This window comes from Carya illinoinensis, chromosome 9, assembly GCF_018687715.1.
Source record: "Carya illinoinensis cultivar Pawnee chromosome 9, C.illinoinensisPawnee_v1, whole genome shotgun sequence".
Classification (NCBI taxonomy): domain Eukaryota; kingdom Viridiplantae; phylum Streptophyta; class Magnoliopsida; order Fagales; family Juglandaceae; genus Carya; species Carya illinoinensis.
Window position 1 is genome coordinate 11,125,122 of NC_056760.1, and position 22,668 is coordinate 11,147,789.

A 22,668-nucleotide genomic window follows, 5' to 3' on the forward strand; every position below is an offset into this window, starting at 1 on the left:
TCTAGTACCATAACAGAATTAAAGATAAATGCAGCAATCAATATTTTCTTAATATATTTGAATTGAATTGTTTCTCGATAAATAATATAAGGAGTCTCAGCTGCCTTTTATAGGCATATTTACGATGTAAATATTAAGGATAAAAATGTAAAATAAAATGGAAGTTTGTTATAACAGATTTTATATCAGAGAAGAAGGTAGGCTAGCTGGGGTGGATCAGGAGATTTTGGCAGCTTGATACTTGTGCAGATTTTATCTTGCTGAGTAAGGTTGATATGTGCTGTTGGAAAGGCACAAGTGATCGAATCTTGAAGATTTGAGTGTGAGGAATTTGATTAAGCAGCATGCGTGGTAGTTTGCGCTCTGGTGTTCGGTGACACGTGTGCCCATTCGCCCATCATTCTGAGGTGCAAATGTTACGGAATTAACAGCAACCGCTTACTATTTAGGCAATCATTCTGAGTGTAGAGGAAAATGTGGAGCTGAATAACAAACCAAGAAAACAAACCAGTAGCTGTCAACCGGATAAAAATGATTAGGAGGAGATTAAGGAAGACAAACGATCTGATATTTCAACTGTTATTTAAATTTTGAAATCACTACAATTTAGCTATCGTACTGGAACTTTATAAGAATCACCCATCACCCTGCATGTATCATGTTGAAAAATATCAATCCAGAACTTGAATATTTCTATCCTCTGTTTCTTTTACTCCTTTCACTTTGATATTCTCACACTGAGTGACCACCTAGGAATTTGGTGGCACATGCTGCTGGGATGTGCCAGAAGACAATAGATCAATCGTATTTTGTTCCGGGCGGAGAAAAAAAAGAACAATGACTTCTAAGCCTTCGGAGGGGAAGGGTACGAGGGCTAAAAGCAATGAGTTGTGATCATTTATTGTTATAAAGTTATTTCATATAACCTTTACGGGTTGGCTCAAGTGGTAAGGTCTTGCTCCTACTAGTATATTCTCTCCCAAATTCAAGATTCAAATTCCGTTTGATGCAAACAATGATCTTTATGAGCTATCAAATTAAGAGATTTTTTTCTTAAATTATCTAATGTGGACTTTCAGAAAACTCCTTACCTAGGACCTATATATCTTAAGATCAGTTAGAACGTTATTCCCAGATATCCAATATCAATAATAAATAAATAAATAAAATTGTACCATATATCCTTAAATGAAGAAATGTAAATAATATTTATTTGGAGTGTTGTATTTAATGTTTTACACTATTCATCGCACAATACATATTACGAAAAGAGAAGATAAAGGGCATAAAATCTAAGAAACACACTCAAAATACATTTTTTTTCACCCAAAAAAAAAAAAACAAACAGACAAACAAACAAAAGCCAAATACGGACCTGTCGGGAAAACAGACGGGAAGTAACAACCCCCAAGTCCTAGCGCAGCGGGTTCCGAACCGTACTTGTTCCAGAAGGAAGCAAGTCAATGAAACTATGCAGAAGATCACTCACGGTAAACCAAACAATATTGAGATAGAGTGGGAACTGGAGAACAAGGAAAATAGTGACCGGGAAACATGCCAATGAATAAATTGGGATTGCAGCCCAATGTAGCCTCTGTTGTATCATAAGCACGAGGGTAGCAGCAAAAGCAACCATCATGGCCGTCACGGAAAAGAACAATGTACTTAGGCCGATTGCGATCTTCAACGGAAGAGACCTCCGGAAATCTCGTTCGTGCATTCTCGATGTCATAATGGATAGGAAAACTACCACGGAAGTCAGGGAGAAACAGAGTGATATCGTGTCTGAGACTGCGAAGGTGCGAAATGGAGTTTCCTCAAGGAGCAATGGATGGCCTGTTTTTGAGTTCGAACCGCCGGGGATGGTGTATGCACAGGTAAAAGCAACGGTGGCTATTAGGACAGCAACTATAGTGCATGCTTTTGTTGTTTGATCTATCCATCTTCGGCCCTTCTGTACCAAGTCCTGATGTTGCTCCGTGAACAATTCTTCAGCGGTCTGATCTTTTTTATTACGGTGGTTGATGAAATACGGAGGTACAATTTTCTGCACTTGCTGCATTTATAGAAAACTAATTAAATTTTCACATAAAGGGTGACAGAAAGTTCATCCCAATTCTCAATTTATGCCCTCAAGTTATGCTTCTAGCTCTCCAGAATCCAAATCAAAGCAAGAAGGATTGTTAGAATATTATAATAGGAATGCAAATAAATAAATAAAAATCACAATGTCTATCAGCTTGAGCATTTGAGAATTCATCAAGACTTTTAGCTATATTCTTGTTGTGGTCTCTTTGGCAGTGGGATGGGGCAATTGTCTAAACAGTTTTAACCCATCTTACCAAGTTTGAACAGTCCACCATTTGAGGTCATTATATTTAATGGAGTATTTGAAAAAACAAACCTAAAACTGACGTATTTGCTGAATGGAAGGATATCAAAGTCGTAAAAGGAATGCAAGCTTTGAAAGCCAAATTAGACCTTAAACCATTGTATCTCTGACTGCATTAAAAGAGCTTCCCCAGGCCTGTCAGTCAGCTGATGCTCTCGAAAATATGCAGCTTGATGCAAAATGCTGTCACCATTCTTGTTGATCGTCCTCCTAAGCCTTGGTCTCAGAGCATGCGAATGTTGGAGAAGATGCATGATTTCTTTCCTTCCATGTCTTGCTACAACATGAAGTATATTCTCACCTTTGTCATTTTTGTGTTCAATTGCCTGAGGATACAGTTGCAGAATGACCTCTACGATCTCAGTGATCCCATTTCTTGCAGCTGAAATTAGTGGAGCCTCAGAAAGTGATGTAGTGTCTCGAGTCGTAATCCCTGTATGCTCTTCTGGATCTTGAGGGCGGGATATAGATGCTTCCGCTGAGTCTGAACTCCCCTTCTGGTCAAATATATTGAGTTGTTCAGGATTTTCAGGATTTTCTCCCACTTTTATTCTCATCCATGTCAGGTCCCTTGTAGCAAGACGTTTAACAAACTCAACCGCTCTTTTGTGCTGGCTTTTTATGGTCCACAGCTCTCTAATGTCTGGGAATTCTATTGTCATCCAATGACAGAAATTAAGCAAGTTGAGGTTAAAGTCGATATAGCAAAACACTTTGCTGAAGCAAGCAAATATAGATTTAAAATTGTTTGTGGTTACGTAAGTACCAAATTTTCAGAAAAATCCTATTTATAAGCTGACGTGTAGAACACATCCTTTGGATTACTAACGCGTAGATTGAAAAAACATGAATTTTTAATTTCAAACTTCTATTGTAAATCAACCTCTGTCATGCAGCAGTATGAACTTCATACTATGAAGGGTATATTCTCCACACGGGCTTGCTAATAGAATGACAATTTTTATATGTTGATCGGCAATTGTTGCCAACATGAGTTCATATACATTTAAGCTGGAATTGAAATTTTGATATGCACTGAGAGTGGCAGAAGAAGAATTTAAACATTTTATAAGCCACCATCTGCATGCCAGTCGATATATTTCTATGAACACAAGTAGTGTTGTACCTTGAGCTATACACTTCCACATACAAATCCATGAAGTGGCTGCAAATTTGCATAATTCAGGGTTAGATACTTGCATACATATATACCTAGCAGAGACAAAAGATGCGCATATATATTGAATCGCAAAATAATTAAGATGGGAAGCATAATTAGTCAAATAGAGTGCCGTATATATGTTGGGACAAATATAAACTGTACGTTTCGATGAAGAAACCTAGCTATACCCAGTTATGCAAAGAAGCACCCAATTTAAAAACTTGGTATCATAGTTCTTCAAGAATTTGTAGACAAACAAAATCTGCGGTTGGTCAGAATCACTAGCAGGTGCGTCCAATGTTTTCTCATTTTGAGACTTGCAATCAAACATAATTGATCATGTGAAAATTTTCACTTACATGCGTTAGCTATTTAAAGTAGTTATAAAAAGGATCATTCTGTTGAGCATTTGACATAGGATGCATGTCTGGTTTGTCACATCTCAAACCTTGTAGATCCAAAGAAAACGTAATTTGATTGTCAAAACTCCCAACATGCAATATCTTAATAAAGAAATTAGAATGAAACATATCCGGAAAACTCAAAAAATTTAAAAGATTTAAAAACTTCTTATGCATCAAGACATCCTACGCCAGTGTTTTCCCTGCTAGAATAATCAGCTACCATATCTGTTTGATGTTAATTGGGTGTTTCCCTTTGTATTTTCTATGAAGGCCAGAAAGGTAATTGAAAACTTTGATGAATGAATGCATGGTAGGACCTAGCTAGGAAAAAGTTTTCCCCTGCCTCCATTACCTATACAGGCATTCAAGCTGCTGAATCTGCCAGGGGAACTCCTGCAACGGCCAGATTCCGATTCTTCTCTTCCACTTGGAGTAACCGGTGTTCCGACACCAAATTTGTCTTCATCTGGAAGGCCTGCATTTAAGATACTAATTCAGGTATCCATGTGTTATGATGCCAAGTAAACACTAACCCACAATGTTGATGCATATGCAAATTGCTAAAGCTGATAACATATTTGTCAGGCATACAGAGATAGAGCAGCCGCTTCAATATGTTCATGGGATAACCGCTCTTGAAAGCAGATGGCATGTTAGCCAGCAGCTGAAGACATGTCATGCCATTCTCGTCCACCCAGTCTCCAAGCATATCCTCCCATTCTAGCACCTTCAGAGCTGTATCTGTAATTGAGAGAGAGAGAGAGAGAGAGAGAGAGAGAGAGAGAGAGAGAAGTCTGAGTTAAAATTGATCTGCTTGAAAATGAAAGAGAGACAAAGTACTCTACCAAAGCATCCGCTGAGGACAGCCATATGAAGAATGGTCATGCCGTCATTCCGCCTGCGGTGAAAACTCTTGTAGTCGTCCCCAACTTTTTTGGCTAAAAACTCAACCATTTCTGTCCTACCAAATGCAGCTGCCCTAAACAAAGGAGTTTCGCCAATGCGATTGTTTATATCAACTGCCCGTTGGTCACCAGATTCACGAGTTTCTTTTTCGTCATACATAATTAGGAGTTTTGCCATTTTAACATTTCCATAAGCAGCCGCCTCGTGAAGTGCTGTGTTTCCCGTTAAATTTGGAAATCTAAGTGCTTCTGCATTAATCTCTAGCAAATCCTTGAGCAGCTCCACGTTTCTGCTGTGCACAGCAATATGAAACACAGAGTCCTGAGTGACGGTCGACAGAGGAAAACCAAAGCATTCATAATTATTCTCGTAGAAATCTTGCATCTTCTTCCATTCTTTCTGGATGGCTGCCCGATAAGGCTTCGTCATTCTCGCCACACTCCCCATCCGTGTGTGTGTGTGTGTGTGTGATAGCAATCAAGCTCTGTTCCATAGACCGCGCAGCACCATTTTGAAGGAAGTTACCGGTACCTACTTTGCTTCGTTGCGTAACTAAGCAACAAAGGTAAGCAATATAACTATAAAGAAAAAGTTTTATGCTTCATGCATCTTCTTTTCCTTTTCCACCTTTTACCAACCATTGTTCATCGAAATAAAATGTAGTTCCAAGCTTCCTGAATCTCATTGTACTCCTCACGCTCACCACAAAAACACCATAACTGATGTCCATCACCTTTTACTGTCCCCAACAACCATAATCCAAGTTTAATGTTCCACCGAATCTGAGGTGGTAGTGGGGTGGAATTCTGATGTCTGAGATTCAAAGGTAATTGGACATTTACCCAATGGACTCGTATCGATCGGTAACTACTAGTATTTTTCAAGATTTCAAAGCAATGGAATCTCATCAAGTGAAAATTACGCCTAATAAATGAAGATCGACAAAAATCTTTTGTCAGCAGGGTGTGTCCGTGAAGTCTAATTACCAGAGATTGAAAAACAATAATTACATTCTAGATCTACTTTTTCCTTCTTTATAAACAACACCAAATTACAGACCAGTTTCTTTTAGAATCGTCACCATAGGTTTTCATAACATAAGAGTGTCTTTGGCTATGCGTAAAGCTAATAAGATTTAAGAAAAAGAATATTTAACTTTGCTCAGGGCGTCAAAAGGGAGCTTCCTTCCTTGATGAGCACAAACACACTCCCAGCGTCTCCCCTTGAAATTCTAAGTTCTTCATCAAGGTATGTAGTAAGTAACCATGATTCAGCATTTCTGTTTGGTATGGAGAACTTTACTGGTGGTTGGCTGGAAATGGTCTTCACAACCGAAGAAGCTGTCTCTTGAACAGGGGTGATTAGGCTCTTAAGGGGTGCGAGGTCAATCTTTTGTCCCAAAAACTCCACATTTTCTGGTATCTCTATCGAGTCCGTTAATTGAGGAGTCCCAATGATCCCTTCTTCAAACTTGATCTGAAAAGAAAAGAAAAAAAAAAAAAGGAATTAACAGGCTAATTTAAAGCAGAATCCAAGACCCAAAAGTTCCCTAATATATAGAACTTAGTTGACGCCTGGGTTTGGTCTTCATTTATTATTTTGTATCCCCCAAGTGTCCAATTTGTAACTACAGTTTTCCCCCGCCACAAGTGAGGGCTATCAATAAAATTGGAGTACCGTCCTCTTCTTTTAAAAAAAATAAAAATAGTTGTGTTGTTTGGACAAATTCTAGGAAGAGAACATGCTCAAACAGAATCCCTGATCACAGAAGGTATTGGGAACATAAATACATAGCAAAATGATATCGTTCTCCGTTCTTTGGTTCTTCATTAAAACTATATGTTCAAGAAAGGACCCATGGCTTTAGATTTCAGTACTTGTGGGCTTAATTAATGATTGACGATCAAAGATAAAGTATAGGATAGGAAAAAATAACCAGCACACGCTTTGGACTTTGGACGTCAAATTTAGCATTGGTACTGAACGAAGTTGTAGCCAAGGGCCCAGCAAGCTGGACAGAATTCTGGACGGTGAAGTTTTCTGAGTCGATTGTCTGTGATATTTCTTCTACCTTTACCAAAGGCAGTGTACCCCTTGCCAGCAAAGGGAACAAACCTGCAAAAGATGTGTACCTGCTCCAAGCATAAAATTCAAAGTCACCATCTAATGAGTTAACGGAGGACATGAATTTTACCCTGATATAGTCAGCTTTTAAACCCTCTCTAATTTAAAAATAGATAAGATGGGTCTTCCATATATCCGTTATGGTTAATGTCTTAGGGACTTCTCTCCATTCTTGTACTGGGTAGGGGCTTTTGTTTGGGATGGCCTTGGTTGGCTTTTGTTTGGAATGATGTTGATGGCTTTAGGCAGTGGTTGTTGTAACGGTTTTCTCCTAAAATAAAAGGGTTTCTTCTTGCAATAAACTACCGTTTTATTTAAAAATTATAAAAAGGAAAAAAAAAAAAAAAAAAAAAAAAAAAGCCCACCCCACCCCCCGGGCGCTCCGCACCATGCAGGTCATGGCTTTTCAGCCCCGCCCCTGGGAGCCCTGGCAGCCGAGGGGCGGGGTCGAAAGGCCATCAGCCCCACCCCCCACCTAGGCCAACCCATTGGGTCTTAAAAAAAATAAAAAATTGGGTTTAAATTATAAATTAAAATTTATATATACAAAAAGAATTTAAACTTATTAGAGTTATATTTTGGAATGTCTTGGCCTCCTAGGCCAACCTTTATATAAGAGGTTAAGGCAATACAATAGTCATATTTAAGCAATACGGGATGGACGGAGGCAAGGTAGCAGGGTACGGCCCCCGCTACCCACCCCTACTCTCACTATTCAAATTCCCAGAACTACTCAAGCCATTTCTCAGCAATTAGATGCTAATAGAATAATTAACAACTGCATACAAATCAATTTCTATAAGCATTTTTGAACTATTCATTTACGATTTATAATCACTCTACATACAGTATCAGATCTAGAGGCCACCATGCTAACCTTACATAACAAGAATTGGTTTTTCTTTCTTTTCCCTTTTTGGGTTAGAACAACTGGATGAAACTAGTTAAGAGGAGAAAATTCACAACTTGAAAGTAAATATGCACAATTCTTAGATCGATCATTTTGATGCTGGTTAAAAAATTGGTACCCACCCAAATACAAATACTGAGGTTTTACCTTCGGTCGACTACTCAATTCTATGATTATGTCCAAGGCCCAAATACAAACGTGATCACGGCAAAGTACAAAACAAGCCAGCATTAGAGTTCTGTTCGAGTCTTCTACGAATAACAGGTACACTGAAGAAGTCATTTCGACATCTAATGATCGTACAACATATGGATGTCTGGTTAAAAACTACACCACTCTTTGTAGCCACTCGAGGTATGCTATCAACCCCAAGTGAGACCCAGGGGAAGAGAAGCCGGAAGATAACATCTTAATCTAGGCCTGGGACCAATAACGTTTGATTAATTTCTTTTAATTACTGGCCGGGAGATTTCATCACACGGGAGAATCCAACTACAAGAAGATTAATGGACAAGCAGCTGTTGTAATATTAGGCATCAACAAAAATTCACTAATCCATTACAAAAGACCAACTCAAACGAGCATGGATTTGTATTGACTAAGATTAGGACTTTTTTATTCTAATTCTCTTCGTTTCCTAACTTATTTTCAGTAAACAAAAGAAACAACTTACGCGAGAATCCATTTTCCATTAAGCAGAGTCAACGCCTCGGTGGGCGCAGGTGTCGGGTTGTTCGCCTCCAGCTGAGTGATAAGCTCAACGATCTCCGCTCTCGTCTCGCTCGTCGCTTTCAGTCCTCGGTCAGTCCCGTAAAACGAGTCCACAAGCGCCTTCTTCAGCCTTTCAATCTCGGTCGGCTTTGCTTCCTCCACCTCCTCCGGTTCCGCCACTGCTACCGGCGCAGCAGAACCCTCCTCCTTCTCTGGGACCCCCTCGTCATCGTTCACCGCTCTGACCCGGAAATTGGGTCTATGCCGGACGACTTCTCCGGCTCTGGAACAAACCCACGATTTCCCTACCGCTTTCTGGACAATTTTAACCGAGTTGGTCGGGAAAGTTGCCGGCTTGGAGGTGAATTGTGTTTGTGGTTGTGTAACTGACAGGGTCTTGCATGGAAAGGTGCTCGAGTGAGAAATAGAAGCCATTTCCCTTTTCTCTTTTTGGTTTCTTTAACAGAGAGCGCAACACAGAATCAAGAAGAACAACTAAAGCGATAAATATATATACACATACAAAAGAAATGTGGGTGCTCTCCTCAGATCACATGGGGACACATGACTCTGTCCATATCGTGGATGGGTTGCATGGCCAAGATGAGGCCATGTGTCGAGTCCGCAAGGAAAACAAGCCAATCAAGAGCAGAGTCGGAGCCGGAGGAGGTGGGGACATAAGAGTTTTTTGTACTCTTAATGAAATTGTGAATGTGGTGAATCAGGAATCGGCACGTTATTGGCATCCAAACAAAGTCTAGACTTTTCTTAATTCTCATAAAATTATATTTTTCTAAACTTTGTATTGGTGGGGAAAGACCAATAATTGCAGAAAAATATCTGTACGGAGCAAGCTAATTCTTTATTAACCAGAGTATTTAAAATTAATTTTTATAATAATTCTCTAGTTCTATATATCTCTTCTATCTTGAATGTCTGAGAGCGGCCTATACATGAACCTTCTTCTCTAAATAGGAATTATAAAATCGATTGGGAGCCTCTTGTATATATGTTGAGTTTAGAGCTTTTAATTTCAGGTTATTGGTATATTTTATAACAAGGAATATTTTGTAACGTTCCTTTTACAATACTGGTGGTTTTTAATGAAAATGTTTAAGTGTAAATTGTCTGCATTAAACTTTTATCTCACTTTTTTTTTAATATTATATAAAATGTGATATATTTATTATTATTAAATAATAAATAATCATCTAATAAAATATATTTGATAATAATAATTTTATAATGTCTTATATAATAAGATCGTAATATAATATATAAAATTATCTATTTAATTATATAAAAGCGAAATTTTAATTGTTGACGTGGCATCATTCCGCATTACTCGGTGATAAAATAAAAGGCACAAAAAGCCAACACAGACACTCTGAACAAGTGCCATTTCAATTTTCAATCTCAACAAGTGCTAGTTTTGTTTGAAATCAGTGCCATTTCACGGTTTTAAACAAAAGGCGCAAAAAGGCAACACACAAGACGCTTTGAACAAGCCCCTTTTCGCTCTGAACTCTTCCACTTTTCCATTCTCTATTTCTCTCCCTCTCACCCCCTTCATTTTTCTTCTCAGTGATTCCCACTTCTTCTCTGGTCGGCACTGAAGTCAGCGTCAAAGAGATTCAGTCGGCCTCTTCCTTTTCCGATCATTACCCGCCTTCACTTCACGGTGCTTTGGTTAGTTCGCCCAAGCCCAATCCAAATGGTAAGCGTATTTTTTTCCCAACTGACTTTTTTAATTTATTTGGGTTTTCGATGGCAATTAGTGGGTCTGAGTTGATTAACAACGGTTTTCATCTGTCAAGGATTAAGGATTTGGTCAGTGTTTTCGGCAAACTCTCTCCCTCTCTCACGCCCTTTGTTTCCCCTGTGATCTTTGGGTGCTGCAAATTTGGAAAGCTTTCAGATTACGGTTTCGTCTTCCACTCCACATGCTAGTAAGCAGTTTTCCCTATTTTTCTCTGGTCTCTCTTGCAACTTCGTACCTTATTTCATTTAGTTTCCCCCTTGCGCCGTTCCAGATCTCTGTGATTTTGGGTGCTTTGTTTGTAAGTCGAGTGAACAGGTGGCCATTGAAGCCATCATCAGAGACATCATCATATGAAGGTAGGGGTTCATTCTCATCCCGATTCCACCTTTTCATTTTTCTTCGATCTCTTTGATCTTCATCTAACATTCAAGTTCAATTTCCTCTCCAAATGATTTAAATTTCTCTCTATTTTTCACTACTGTGATTTTCTTTTGGAGAATTGGGTGGTGTCATCTTCAAGTTCACATTGGTAGGTTCACCCATCTCCTTAAATTTTCAGATTCCTCTCCCCTGCATGAGCAAGTTCTGACATTTTTGACAGAGTACAAGGAATTAATTCCACATTTGAGCAGCATTGTGTCATCCTCTATTTCGAGACTCAAGGCACGAAACTAGGTATAATGAGATTTAGTTTTTCTTCCCCACTTTGAAGTGTATTGCTGTGACTTTAGTATTGTGAGAGAGGTTTTAATTATGTGAAGTTGTGGTGCTAATGGGTTGTAGATGTTTTTCCTGTCTATGTTGGATTTGAAATAGCTATTGTTACATTTGCGATTTGGAGTTATATAGTTGTCCGAAAGTTTTGGGTGGTTGCTTTGAGATAGGGGCTACTGTGATTGGTTTGAGATTTCCTAGTCCTCAAAAGATCATTGTCAGCAGGAAGTGATACGTGGGCATATTCATCATCTGTTTTGAACTTCCATTATTAAAGTGCTCTTATAAGTCCACTAGATTTTATTTTTCCTCTTGAGGAATTGGGTTTGAATACTAAGGTTAAATATAATGCATTTTATAGGATTGTTTTTTAGAGTATATCTCCTCATTCTAAGCTGACACAGACTCTGGCTGTAATTTCTGATTAAGAAAAAAGAAATATCCTGCATAATGACACAAGTTTTGCAATATCAGTGATGTCATACTGAATATTGATGATCAGCAATTCTGTAGTTGATGGGGAATCAGATTCTGTAGTATATCTGACATTTTAGATTACTATTATTGGTTCATAATTTATTATGGGAAATATGGCTTGGCAAAGCAAAGGATGTGCACAATATTCCCTCATGAACTTGAGAACTCTATCGTCAAATCTGCACATAACATGTTCATCACATACAAACAAAGCACAAGTTTGTCTGATACTTCTTCAATGTTTTGAAAATGAAGTGTAAGCCTCTTGGAGTCTTGGGGTTTTTCCTTTCCCTTTATATTTTTTAGAGCTAAAGATCAAGGTTTGAACCAAATTTTTGGCATGTGTAGCCTTTATGATCTGGTTTGTGGAGGGAAATCTCTCTCTCTCTCTCTCTCTCTCTCTCTCTCTCTCTCTCTCTCTCTCTCTCTCTCTCTCTCTCTCTCTCTCTCTCTCTCTCTCTCTCTCATATTTTTCTTTTTCGTGGATTGCGTATGTGTTTGATATTAGGTGTTCCATGAGGTGTAGAAGATGGTGTTAAAAAACCCAATATACTTTGTTCAATAGGTAAGAAATTAGCCCCATTGATAAGGATTGGAAAGCTTAACTTTACAATATTCAAATATTGTTCATCAACCATTTAATATTTCTATAAAAAAAAATTAAATGATGATCCAAGAGTGAATCAAACCTTAACATTATAGTATTCAAATATTGAGAAAGCTATTGTCAAGAGTAAATTTGTAAATATCCGTTAAATCTTACTCTACTGTAATTGATGGAATGTCATGTTATCGGGAGGGGAGAAAACTAATACATGATAGTCTATTATGGGATATAATATTCCACTTCTACTTTATTTTTCTCTAAGATGGCAAAAAAATGGGGTAGGGGGGGCATGTGTGACTTGGTAACCTGATGCTCCATTTTATATATATTTGGTATACATTTGTTTAATAATTCTAGTAGTGATTATGTATAATGAACTATTTAAAATTATAAAATTCAGCATAAATAATGGTATGCGCATTGCGTAGGATATACACTCTTATATATAATTTTGAGGTATTTACAGTTCCAAATAAGAAATCCCAGAGTTTTTTATTTTTTTTTCCCAATTTGTGTGCATACCATCGATGCTCTGCTCAATTCTCAAATGTGATCATTTTTTAACTTTTCGTTTTCACCGTACAAAATGGCTATGAAAGTCATATTTAATAGGCTCTTTATTATGGAAGTTTGATATTTCTAGTGGAGTTTTCATCCAACTACTTCTGCAAAGTTGGCTCAAACCATCCCATGAACACTTGGATTGTTTGGCATGTCGTAAGGTGTTTGACATGTCGTATATTGAAAGAAATACATAAAGAGAATATCTAATACACCGATTTGTTTGACTTTTTTTTTTTTTAATTGTAGAGGGCTTGAGTCTCGTTAAGAAGTGCAAGATTTTCACTGTCAAGGATGTGGGAGGTGATGAGATGCGGCGTCGATATAGCCACCTTGCCTGGGCAAAGACAAGGTCGAAGAGTGGCTACCTACCTTTGCCCCTCACTTGGGTGAGTTGGTAGTTTTTAACCCCACATACTCTCTAGTCCTATCAACTCGACGGATGGGTGGGTGGCTTAATCCACATTCTGGATCCCATCGTATCAAAATTAAAAACCATATCACACCCAACAAGCCAAAAACCATATCGCAACCATATGCATTCAAACTCCACTACGGACCATATTTGTGCAATGAGACCCATGGTTGTGCACTATGTGCTGATCTTGTGGTTGTCTGCACATGCATATTCACAGTCGTGGGCCTCCATGCACTAGAAACATTAGTTATGAGAAACTTAGGTGGAAGAGATGGAGGACAAGAGAAGGAGTAGGAAGAGATGAAGAAAAATAAAAGGAAAAGAAGAGGAAATAAAGAACAGAAGGGAAGGGAAGCTTGAATGGTGCGGCCTTGCTGGAAAACATGAAGTGGGAGAGTGAATTGGTTGTTGTTTGGATTGAGAGATCTTCTTAATTCATTTCATCTCATCTAATAAGTATAATTTTTTTAAATTTCTAAATAAAATATAATAAACAATTTAATTTTTTTAAACTCCAAAATAAAAATAATATTAAAATATTTTATTCTAATAATATTTTATTCAATTTTCATATCATATCATTTATTTCAACTCATTACTCAAACCTTCCCTTAGGCTTTTTTTTTATTATATACATATACTAAATATACTGGTATGCAGGTGATATACGATTATCTACCATCCCTTTAGTTTTTGTTCTTATCCTCCCTCACCCATCCGCCCACAAACACTTGGCGAGTAGCTTACCCAGTACCTAGTGCCTAATGGGAGTTGACAAATGTGCCAGGTGAACTAATACGCAGGCCGGCCACCACTCCTAATTATCAATAGAATAATCTGTTTAAGACAGAAAGCACAATGAACCAAGACGACGACAAGGGCAGCTCTTGCTTTATAGAGGATTTGAACTTTGATAGGTCCTAGATTGTACACAACCAAATAAAAAATTTATATTAGGATAAATCTCCACTTAGGGTGGGAGTAGACCACACAATTCTTCACTTTGGATGTGAAGGAAACCACAAGATAGATCATTCTTGACATACCTCTTCCTCACACTACCATTTACATATATACACTACTTAGAAGGAAACTGCCACACAAATAACTGCCAGTACACGTTGTATAATGACTACTACCAATATACATAAGACATAACTATTATTAACTACTATAAGCTAATCTGAACCACTATTGTTTTTGAATGGCACTCCATGTTGGTTTTTTGCTCCTTTTTTTTTGTCCCACACCTATAGGAAGAAAATAAATGGCATATGCCTAGGCTTATAAATAAGAGGCTTAGCCTCTTAGTTTAAACACACCAGTTGAAAGCTTATCTCATAATTTTTTATTTTAGTTAAATTCTTTTTTTGACCTTTTTTGTAAAAGTGGAAGAGGTAGGAAGTTAAAGTTTTGATAGTGAGTAAGTTTTGTGAGTGTATTTGGAGTGAGAAGAAAAATTATGTAATTATAATAATTTTTTACATATTGAATTTTTTTCTTTAGGTCTGGTAGTTTTCTCTCCTGTTTAGGAGTTTCCACTTAAATATCTTGTATTGTTATTATTTTTCTTGTTATTCCTGCAAATGGTAGATCTTAGGGGATGAATTTGAGATGTACAAATTTCCAACAAATAGTATCAGAGCCACTAAGTTCTTTTTGTGTGGTGGAATTTTAGTGTGGTGGAGTGGATACATACAGTCTAAAGAGTTTCTATCTAGGAGATTGGAAATTTTAAACGTATCTATTGTGACCCTCCAATCTTTTTTAGAAACTTATTTAATGAGGTACTATTCATCTCTACAGTAAATTCATTAAAGCAATGTCAGGAAATAGAGTTTCAAATCTTTTCAGATTTGAGATGGAAAAATTTGATGAGAGAATCAATTTTGGTTTGTAGCAAGTACAAGTCAAGGATGTCTTGATTCAATCAGAATTACACAAGGCATTGAAGGGCAAACCAATACCTGAAGTCAACACTAGTACTAGTGTGACTGGTGAAAAGAGTAAATCTAAAATAAGCGATGAAAATTGAGAAAATCTAGATTTGAGAACAGTAAGTGCGATACGTCTGTACCTGACCAAAAATATTCTTGTAAATGTGCATAGAATATATACGATAAAGGAACTTTGGAAAAAACATGAAGAGTTGTATCAGATGAAAGGTGTCTCAAATCGTGTGTACCTGAAGAATCAGTTTTATACACTGTAGATGAGTGAAGGTATAACTATCTCAGATCATTTAAGCATTCTCAATGACATTGTCGCTGAGTTAGAATTTATTGGAGTTAAAATTGATGATTAGGATCAAGCTTTGAGACTCATCTGGTCTCTTTCTCCTTCCTATGAGCACATGAACCCTATTTTGATATATAGGAATGAGAAAATAATTTTTTTAGAAGTTACCAGTAAAATCTATTCTGAAGAGAGAAGATTAGGTAGTAGAAGTAATGTTCCACTTGAGAATTTAGTAATGGTAGCAGCTAGAAATAGGAAGATGAAGAATTCCATAAAGAAGAAAGTAGTCTGTTGAAGGTGTGAATAATTTGGGCACGTAAAGAAAAATTGTCTAAGAGTTGAAGCAGATTCGGCAAGTAGCTCCAAGTTAGTAAATGGAGATACTGGAAATGATGTTAATGTTGTGTCTCTCTCCATGGAAGCTTTTAATCTTTAAAAATGGACATGTATGTCCTCATGGTATGTCGTTAATTCTCAAAAGTTGTCATGATAGAGGATGTGTTAATATCAACGAGTTTACAAGTTTGCACACAGGCATTGGTTTAGCATTGATGCAAGGTGTGTGGTGGAAATTCAGGTCGATGGTTGATGAACTTCCAAGAAAGTCAAATGTGGAAGTTACACCAGAATTATCAGTAAGGTTGTTTTTCGACATGGGCCGAAGTGAAATGTTTGGAATTAGTTTATTCTGAGTGTATATGTTTTTATTGTGAAGCATGATAACGGAAGTTATGAAAATCTTAATTGGGGTGGAGCTTTGCAGTGAGACCAGTCAAAATCGCAAGGTGGAGATTGTTGATTTTTTACTCCTTTTTTTAGTCTCACACCGGTGGAAAGAAAATAAAGGGCATAGGCCCAATCTTATAAATAAGAGGCTTAGCCTCTTAGGTTAAATACACTAGTTGAAAGCTTCTCTAATAACTTTTAACTTGAGTTAAATTTTTTTGTTGACCTTTTTTGTAAAAATGGAAGAGATGGAAAGTTAAAGTTTTGCTAATGGGTAAGCTTTGTAGGTGTATTTGGAGTAAGGAGAAAAATTGTGTACTTGTAATAACTTTTCACATAGTGAGTTTTTTTTCTGGATCTGGTGGTTTTTTTCTCTTGTTTTGGAGTTTCTACGTAAATATCTTGTTTTGTTATTATTTCTTTATTTTTTTTGTTATTCCTGCAAATAGTAGATCTTAAAATGGGTGAATTTAGAAGGTCTAAATTCCCAACACTACACGACTAAATGTAACTACCAATGCTCCCAAATGTTCCATATCAGCCATAACATTGTCCATCCTTAAAAATTACTTTGCATAATAACTACTATCTCCACGTTTGCATATTTTCAAAGGTTAAGGGTTCTATCATTTGCCTACCCCTCTACTGGAATCTTGTCTCCAAGGTTTAACAATAACCTTTTCTTTGTAGTCCAAGTTATCAATCTCTTCTTTAACTGCCACTTCATGCTCCCATTATGGTGGTCTTTCGATGAGAAAGGCTTGTGTTGCGTTGCAGCAATGCCTTAAAATAAATCTCTCATTACAATTAAAACACAGACCTCATTCCTACATACACTACATTTCCTCCAAGAGAGCTTTTTCATTGCTGACCCTGAAGTTGCTTTCAGCAAGGGGTTTTGCAACTGTGGATTGGGTGGAGCCATCTTTATTTCATCTGTTTTCTTCTTACAGGATATCCTATCATCTCTCATCCTAGCAATTTCGATTGTTTCCTTCAATGTACGTGGATTGAACATTCTAACTTCATAGGCAATGTCATCTTTTAACCCTGTAATGCAGGAAGGTCCTAACAAAAGCATCTTGTGGCCATCCTTCAACTCGGTTTGCCTGTCCTTCAAACTCTCGCTGATAATCCCATAAAAATCCTTTTTGTTTGACTCATGCCAACGCCTCGTTAAAATTCTCATACTTTGTAGGACCGAGTCTGGTGATAAGCTCATTCTCGAGCACCTCCCATGTCTCTCACAGCATTCTTCAAAGCCATTGCAACCATTGGTTTGCCAAATTGAATGATGCCAAGGACACCCGCTAGTTTGGAGAGGTTCCGTGAAACTCAAAAAATTGTTCAACTTTGTTAAGCCATTCAATAGGATCAACTCTCACAGACCGAGAAAAGCCCAAATTGGTAAATCTCTCTGTAGCCATTGAGTCCTCCGACGTTGATCCTCCTCACAACATGGAGCTCTTTGATCTCCTTACACCCTCCAGACAGGTCAGATAGGTCATAGGGCTTCAGTGTAGCCAAGAAGCTCATGATCTCTTTCGGAGAAAGGCTAACTTCTCATGCTCCAAATGCCACACCCTGTCACAAACTATTTGAACGTCAGGTTCCAATTTCTCGATACATTCCTTGTTAGTGCACGTCTTTTTATATATCAGTTGTTAAAAATCTAACTATTGATTCAAAAGTTTTAGGACTGTTAGATATTAACTTGTTTAAACCTTTAATATTCAGGATCATACCATCCTACCATACTTCCAAATTTGATATCCACGGTTGCCCACTTTATCGACACTGACCCGGTGGTAGTTATTTCCTTTTTAGTGACTTTACTTATCTATCAGTATTTAATAAATTAACATACGCATACATAGTACCAAAGCATTTTAATCAAGCCTATAGGCCGCCCCTTCCTTGACTTGAATTTGTGATGTGGTCCTATTTTGATACTAATTATTGGTCCCAGATCGATGTTCTTATCCCCTTTGCAACCGTTTGATCATTGAGATCCTTGACATTTTCTAAGATCATCTATCGCAACACCTATGAATTGTGAGGGTGTTGATCTTTCCAAATGAAAGCAAGAGGTGTTAATATTATGGGTTTTGTTATACAACCACCTACACCACATATTACACATGTTTTCAATTTTTTTTTTTTAATTTTATTCTTGCTAAATTAATTGAATTCTTCTCGTCATCATTTTTACACCACATACTAGTTAAGGAAAAAAATAAAAAATAAAAATAAAAATTAAAGTAGATGTTTGTGGTGTAAGGATGATGAGTAGAATTTTTCTAATATTATTTTGTGTAATATGAATGTCTTAAATTCATCATTCCTATTGTTTTTTGAGAAAGTATATTTGCAGTTATAGATTGTGCAAGCGTCACGCACTATTTTTGAAAAAAATGAGTAAATATGAAACTCACATTAAGAAATTAATCTTTAAATGGTAGACTCTACTATTTTTCAAAAATATTATACGGTAATTATACAATTCATAAATGTATCTAGCATAGAAAGAGATTGGTAGAATGAGATGGACCGTTGGGTATGGGCCTAAACTCACATTTGTCAATCCAATACTAAAGTTGATATTGGCCCAGACTCACAGATTTTAACGTTTAGGCTCAAGCCTAGAGCATTAAGCTTTGAATAGTCAAAGCAGATATCAAACGGGCTCAACATATCCTCTACAGTCTACGGAGACCCATATAATAATGACGTTCGGCCTGGATTAATCTAGGGATTGGATTTACATAGGCACCACTAAAGAATTGGGCTACGAATTGAATGAATATTTTCGGCCTAGAACAAGACCTTGACGGTTTGTCTTACCAGGCCAGGCCTCATTCAGATTCGGTATGGGCCCAGGTTTTACTTGGTATAAGCTCTGATCTTTTCTTTTTTCCCTTTCTGGTCATATAGCTAAGATGAAGTTGTTATGCCTTAAAGTTTAAAGAAGGGTAATTATTAGATAGCATCAGAGTTCGGTCAAGTAATATTTTTAACTTATCATAAATTTTCATATCGATTAAAATTAATATTTACATAAGTAATTTTAATTAAATAAAATATTGTGATAAAATGATAGTACTATGTTACCCATGTGCGAGAGCAGTTAATAATTTCTTTTCAAATGAGTCTAAAAATTGTCAACTTTACACGTTTGATGCACTTTTTTTTTTTTTTTTTTTTTTGGGGTATTACTCAATCATACATTTCTGAGGGTTTATCCTCATCATTTAAATTATATATATATATATATATATATTAAAAACAAAAAACTATTTGCTAGCTTGCCAACTTCATAAGTTTGATCCAATCCTCTCAGAAAAGAACTCTCTCTCTCTCTCTCTCTCTCTCTCTCTCTCTCTCTCTCTCTCTCTCTCTCTCTCTCTCTCTCTCTCACACACACACACACACACACACACACACACACACGCACGCACGCACAGGTGATTGGTTTATTTCATCATTAAGAATGGGAATCTTGGAGTGTCATTGATTAACTAATAATGAGGATGTGCATGTGTGGGTGAGAAGTGGGCATCATGGATAAGCACGCGCTTCATGATCTGCCAAAAGGTAGCTTGTGATCAATGTGGACATAATTGAAATGGATGGAGGGGAACCATAAGATATTCGTGAGTCATGAGCTTGAAATGGATGTTTTATTGTTATGTGCAAAGTATCAGGCACTGTCATGGAAGGAAAAGGCTTGTTTGTGGAGGATGAGAGATAATGGAGGGTTGTTCCATTTGCATCAAAATTCAACTTTTATGAAAGCCTCCTTCGCTCCTACTTCCCAATTATATATATGTGGTCTCAAAAGTTTTATAAAAAAGAATTTCTTTTAAAAAAAGTATACTGCCATTCTCTTTCTCATTTTGGTTTGATGTTGATGCGATTGAGACTGCATGCGTACCTTTAATCTCCCATTTTTCAGGGTTAGTGTGTTTATGCTAATTAATGCTGTTTAAGGTATAAAAAGGGTGCAGATTTGCTTACTGGATTTAGGAAATCTTCCCTTTTCTTAGGTACTTTTGGGGGGCCACTAATTGCAGAATTAAACTCATTATCATTGATAATGAGTCTATTATCATCCTAAATGCTGTAATTAATGACACAAAAGAAAAAGGAAAAAAAAATTGAGACATAAAGGTTAGAGTAATGTTATATAAGTACAGTATTAAATAGACAATTTTTGTGCAAAGCATTTATAAAAAAGTGAATTTCACTAAAAAAAAATTGAGTTTTTTACATTTTTCCATGAAATCCAATTTTTATAGAAAGAAAAAATTATCTATTTAAAATTTATACAAATTATTTCTTTTAAATGTTAATCCCATGAATTTCGAAGCTCAAACAGTCTAAAATACTGTTTAACCACTGGAATCAAACAGTTTTTTTAAAAGAAGAATAATACTATATATAATTATTTTTATATATTTTTTATACACTTTATTGATATAATTGATTGATTATTTTTTTTAATACATAATTAATCACATTAATAAAATATATAAAATAATACATAAAAATAACTATATATATAATTTTTATTAAAAAAATAAGTACAAAACCTCACCTACATGAAAAATGATAGTTATGTCTAAAATCATTTCCTTTTCATATATTTTATTTTATTTTATTAATTTTTATCTTTGAAAAAATAACTTTTAACGACAAGGGCTTGGCGGCATAGCAGGCACATGATGGCTGGATTATCATCACAACTCACAAGGCTCTGAGGACTCTGCAGTACCCTCTCCTCGGGAGGAGAAGAAAATAAACTAGTCACGAGAGCTTTATATGTATATTAATTAATTTACATGATTGCATAGTTACCAGCCAGTCTCCCATAACACGCACGTTGGATGGACCCACGCACATCACGAATTAGCCGAAATCTACATCGCAGATTTAAAATTAAAGGGAGGACTCTCGATCGTTCTTTGCATGTTTAGACCATTGACTTGTGGCAGAGGAATCAGTGAGGTGCGTGTGGGCCTCATACATTGTACATATACATATATATATATATATATATTTGGAGCACTGTATCCATAAAATATGTTGGCACGCCGAGCGGCTGCTTTTTCAAGGGGGCGAGCTTTTCAAAGAATCTACGGATGGATTTCGTTTGCTTTTGAAGGGGCTTATCAAGAATCTACGGATGGATTTCGTTTGAATAGTAAGACTTACATCTTTCCTTCCATTTCCAGAAAGTGATATCTGTTCTTTTTTATTATTAATATTATTTGTCGGGGTGGGGGGCCATCATGTACCCACAGATCCGAAAGACTTTGAAGAAATATTATCCATCGCCGTCATGGAAATAAAAATAAAAAATAAAAAAAATTGACACTTTTGATTTGTTGATGTAAAACAAAAATTTTATCTACATTTAACGTATTTTTTTTTATTTATTTTATTAATTTAATTAATTATTTTATTTTTTTAATATAAAATAAATATTACATTAATAAAAATTGATTATACGTGCAAAACTCAATCTAAAATGCTACCAAAATAAAGTAGAGATCGAATAACTTTTTTTCTTTTCTATTTTATTTTTATGATCGATCATTCTTTATATTTTGGGCATATGGTGAAATGCAAAATGGTGGGAATTATATATATATATATATATATATATATAAGCACTTCTCGTTTTCCGAATCAATGTCAATGTGTAAATTGAGGTGTTTTATGTCCAATAAATCCACTATCTTTCATTTTAAAAGGAATCATATCCTCCTCGATCCTTAGATCATGAAATATTCTCAATTAAGTACTTAATCCAAAAAGAAAATCCAACGGTTGGGGTCCAAAATCGCATCCCCATGTTTTAATTAAGATCAATTGGAAGAATATTTTATAGTTTAAAAAAAAAATGATTCCATACCCTTTTGGCTTTGTACTATAATAAATCATAACTGAATCAACTAACATTGATCACCTATTAATATAATCCTAAAGTTCTTTAATTGTTTATTCGATTTTGAAGGTACGTAGGAATAAGAGATCTTTAGCCATTTAATTGGCAAATGCTTATATTTTTAATCAATTAGACCTTGAACTATCTATATGTACATGCACTTAATATTTTAATCTATTTTCTATTTCCAAGTGTCTTAATTTCTTGATGTATTAATTTCGATAACATGCTTTATTTAAGAGCATATAACAAATATATATATATATATACACATAATTATGAGTATATATAATATCGACGAGGAAACTTAATGCACTGTAAAAAGATTACTAATTGTTGTGCATGCATGTAGACTTCCAGTACCCGTACGTGATCGATCGAAATGGTGAAATGGACTCGGACAGAGCCAGCCTGCATATGGGAGAGCTTTGCTCAAGTGGGATCCACATCCTCAGCAACTTGCGATCCCACTGCATGCATGTTAAGTATATTGTACTTAAAAAAAAAAGAAAAATTTTAAATATAAACCACACACCACACACTATATATATATTTTTTTACTAAACATATATATAATTAATGCGTAGAAGTATTTAATTAGTTTAA

The 22,668-nt window shown here is 36.2% G+C and overlaps 2 protein-coding genes and 1 long non-coding RNA gene across 7 annotated transcripts; 1 reads left to right on the forward strand and 2 right to left on the reverse strand.

Annotated features, from left to right (window-relative positions):
• Nucleotides 1–1,184: 1,184 nt before the first annotated feature.
• On the reverse strand, nucleotides 1,185–5,729 carry LOC122275930. 2 transcript variants are annotated; one of them, XM_043085275.1, is made up of 6 exons: nucleotides 4,804–5,729; nucleotides 4,550–4,699; nucleotides 4,311–4,433; nucleotides 3,519–3,557; nucleotides 2,482–3,044; nucleotides 1,185–2,056 (listed from the first exon to the last, which is right to left on the reverse strand). In XM_043085275.1, the coding sequence occupies exons 1-6, from the start codon at nucleotides 5,309–5,311 to the stop codon at nucleotides 1,415–1,417; spliced, it is 2,025 nt and encodes a 674-aa protein (XP_042941209.1). In that variant the 5' UTR covers nucleotides 5,312–5,729; the 3' UTR covers nucleotides 1,185–1,414. The 2 variants fall into 2 exon arrangements, 1 of the variants encoding a protein (XP_042941209.1); XR_006228721.1 differs by having other exon boundaries at nucleotides 1,916–2,056; nucleotides 2,405–3,044.
• A 141-nt stretch (nucleotides 5,730–5,870) lies between these two features.
• Nucleotides 5,871–9,102, reverse strand: LOC122275931 (plastid-lipid-associated protein, chloroplastic-like). Its single transcript, XM_043085277.1, has 3 exons — nucleotides 8,572–9,102; nucleotides 6,801–6,996; nucleotides 5,871–6,340 (listed from the first exon to the last, which is right to left on the reverse strand). The coding sequence occupies exons 1-3, from the start codon at nucleotides 9,042–9,044 to the stop codon at nucleotides 6,026–6,028; spliced, it is 984 nt and encodes a 327-aa protein (XP_042941211.1). The 5' UTR covers nucleotides 9,045–9,102; the 3' UTR covers nucleotides 5,871–6,025.
• A 910-nt stretch (nucleotides 9,103–10,012) lies between these two features.
• On the forward strand, nucleotides 10,013–16,678 carry LOC122275004. 4 transcript variants are annotated; one of them, XR_006228476.1, is made up of 6 exons: nucleotides 10,013–10,326; nucleotides 10,427–10,558; nucleotides 10,643–10,727; nucleotides 10,931–11,046; nucleotides 12,071–12,127; nucleotides 12,980–16,678. It is a non-coding gene; the product is annotated as an uncharacterized LOC122275004 (long non-coding RNA). The 4 variants fall into 4 exon arrangements; XR_006228474.1 differs by lacking the exon at nucleotides 12,071–12,127; XR_006228475.1 differs by lacking the exons at nucleotides 12,071–12,127; nucleotides 12,980–16,678 and having other exon boundaries at nucleotides 10,973–11,250.
• Nucleotides 16,679–22,668: the final 5,990 nt, after the last annotated feature.

What these genes read in the sequence shown, in the direction of transcription:
- LOC122275931 (XM_043085277.1), bottom strand. Translation starts at nt 9,044, where the DNA reads ATGGCTTCTATTTCTCACTCGAGCACCTTTCCATGCAAGACCCTGTCA. An exon ending in AATGGAAAATGGATTCTCGC is followed by an intron (nt 6,997 to 8,571) that starts GTAAGTTGTTTC and finishes TGCTTGGAGCAG; the next exon opens with GTACACATCTTTTGCAGGTT. An exon ending in AAAGTCCAAAGCGTGTGCTG is followed by an intron (nt 6,341 to 6,800) that starts GTTATTTTTTCC and finishes TTTTCTTTTCAG; the next exon opens with ATCAAGTTTGAAGAAGGGAT.
- LOC122275930 (XM_043085275.1), bottom strand. Translation starts at nt 5,311, where the DNA reads ATGGGGAGTGTGGCGAGAATGACGAAGCCTTATCGGGCAGCCATCCAG. An exon ending in CAGCTTGAATGCCTGTATAG is followed by an intron (nt 3,558 to 4,310) that starts GTAATGGAGGCA and finishes GCAAATTTGCAG; the next exon opens with CCACTTCATGGATTTGTATG. An exon ending in CAGAGATACAATGGTTTAAG is followed by an intron (nt 2,057 to 2,481) that starts GTCTAATTTGGC and finishes CTATAAATGCAG; the next exon opens with CAAGTGCAGAAAATTGTACC.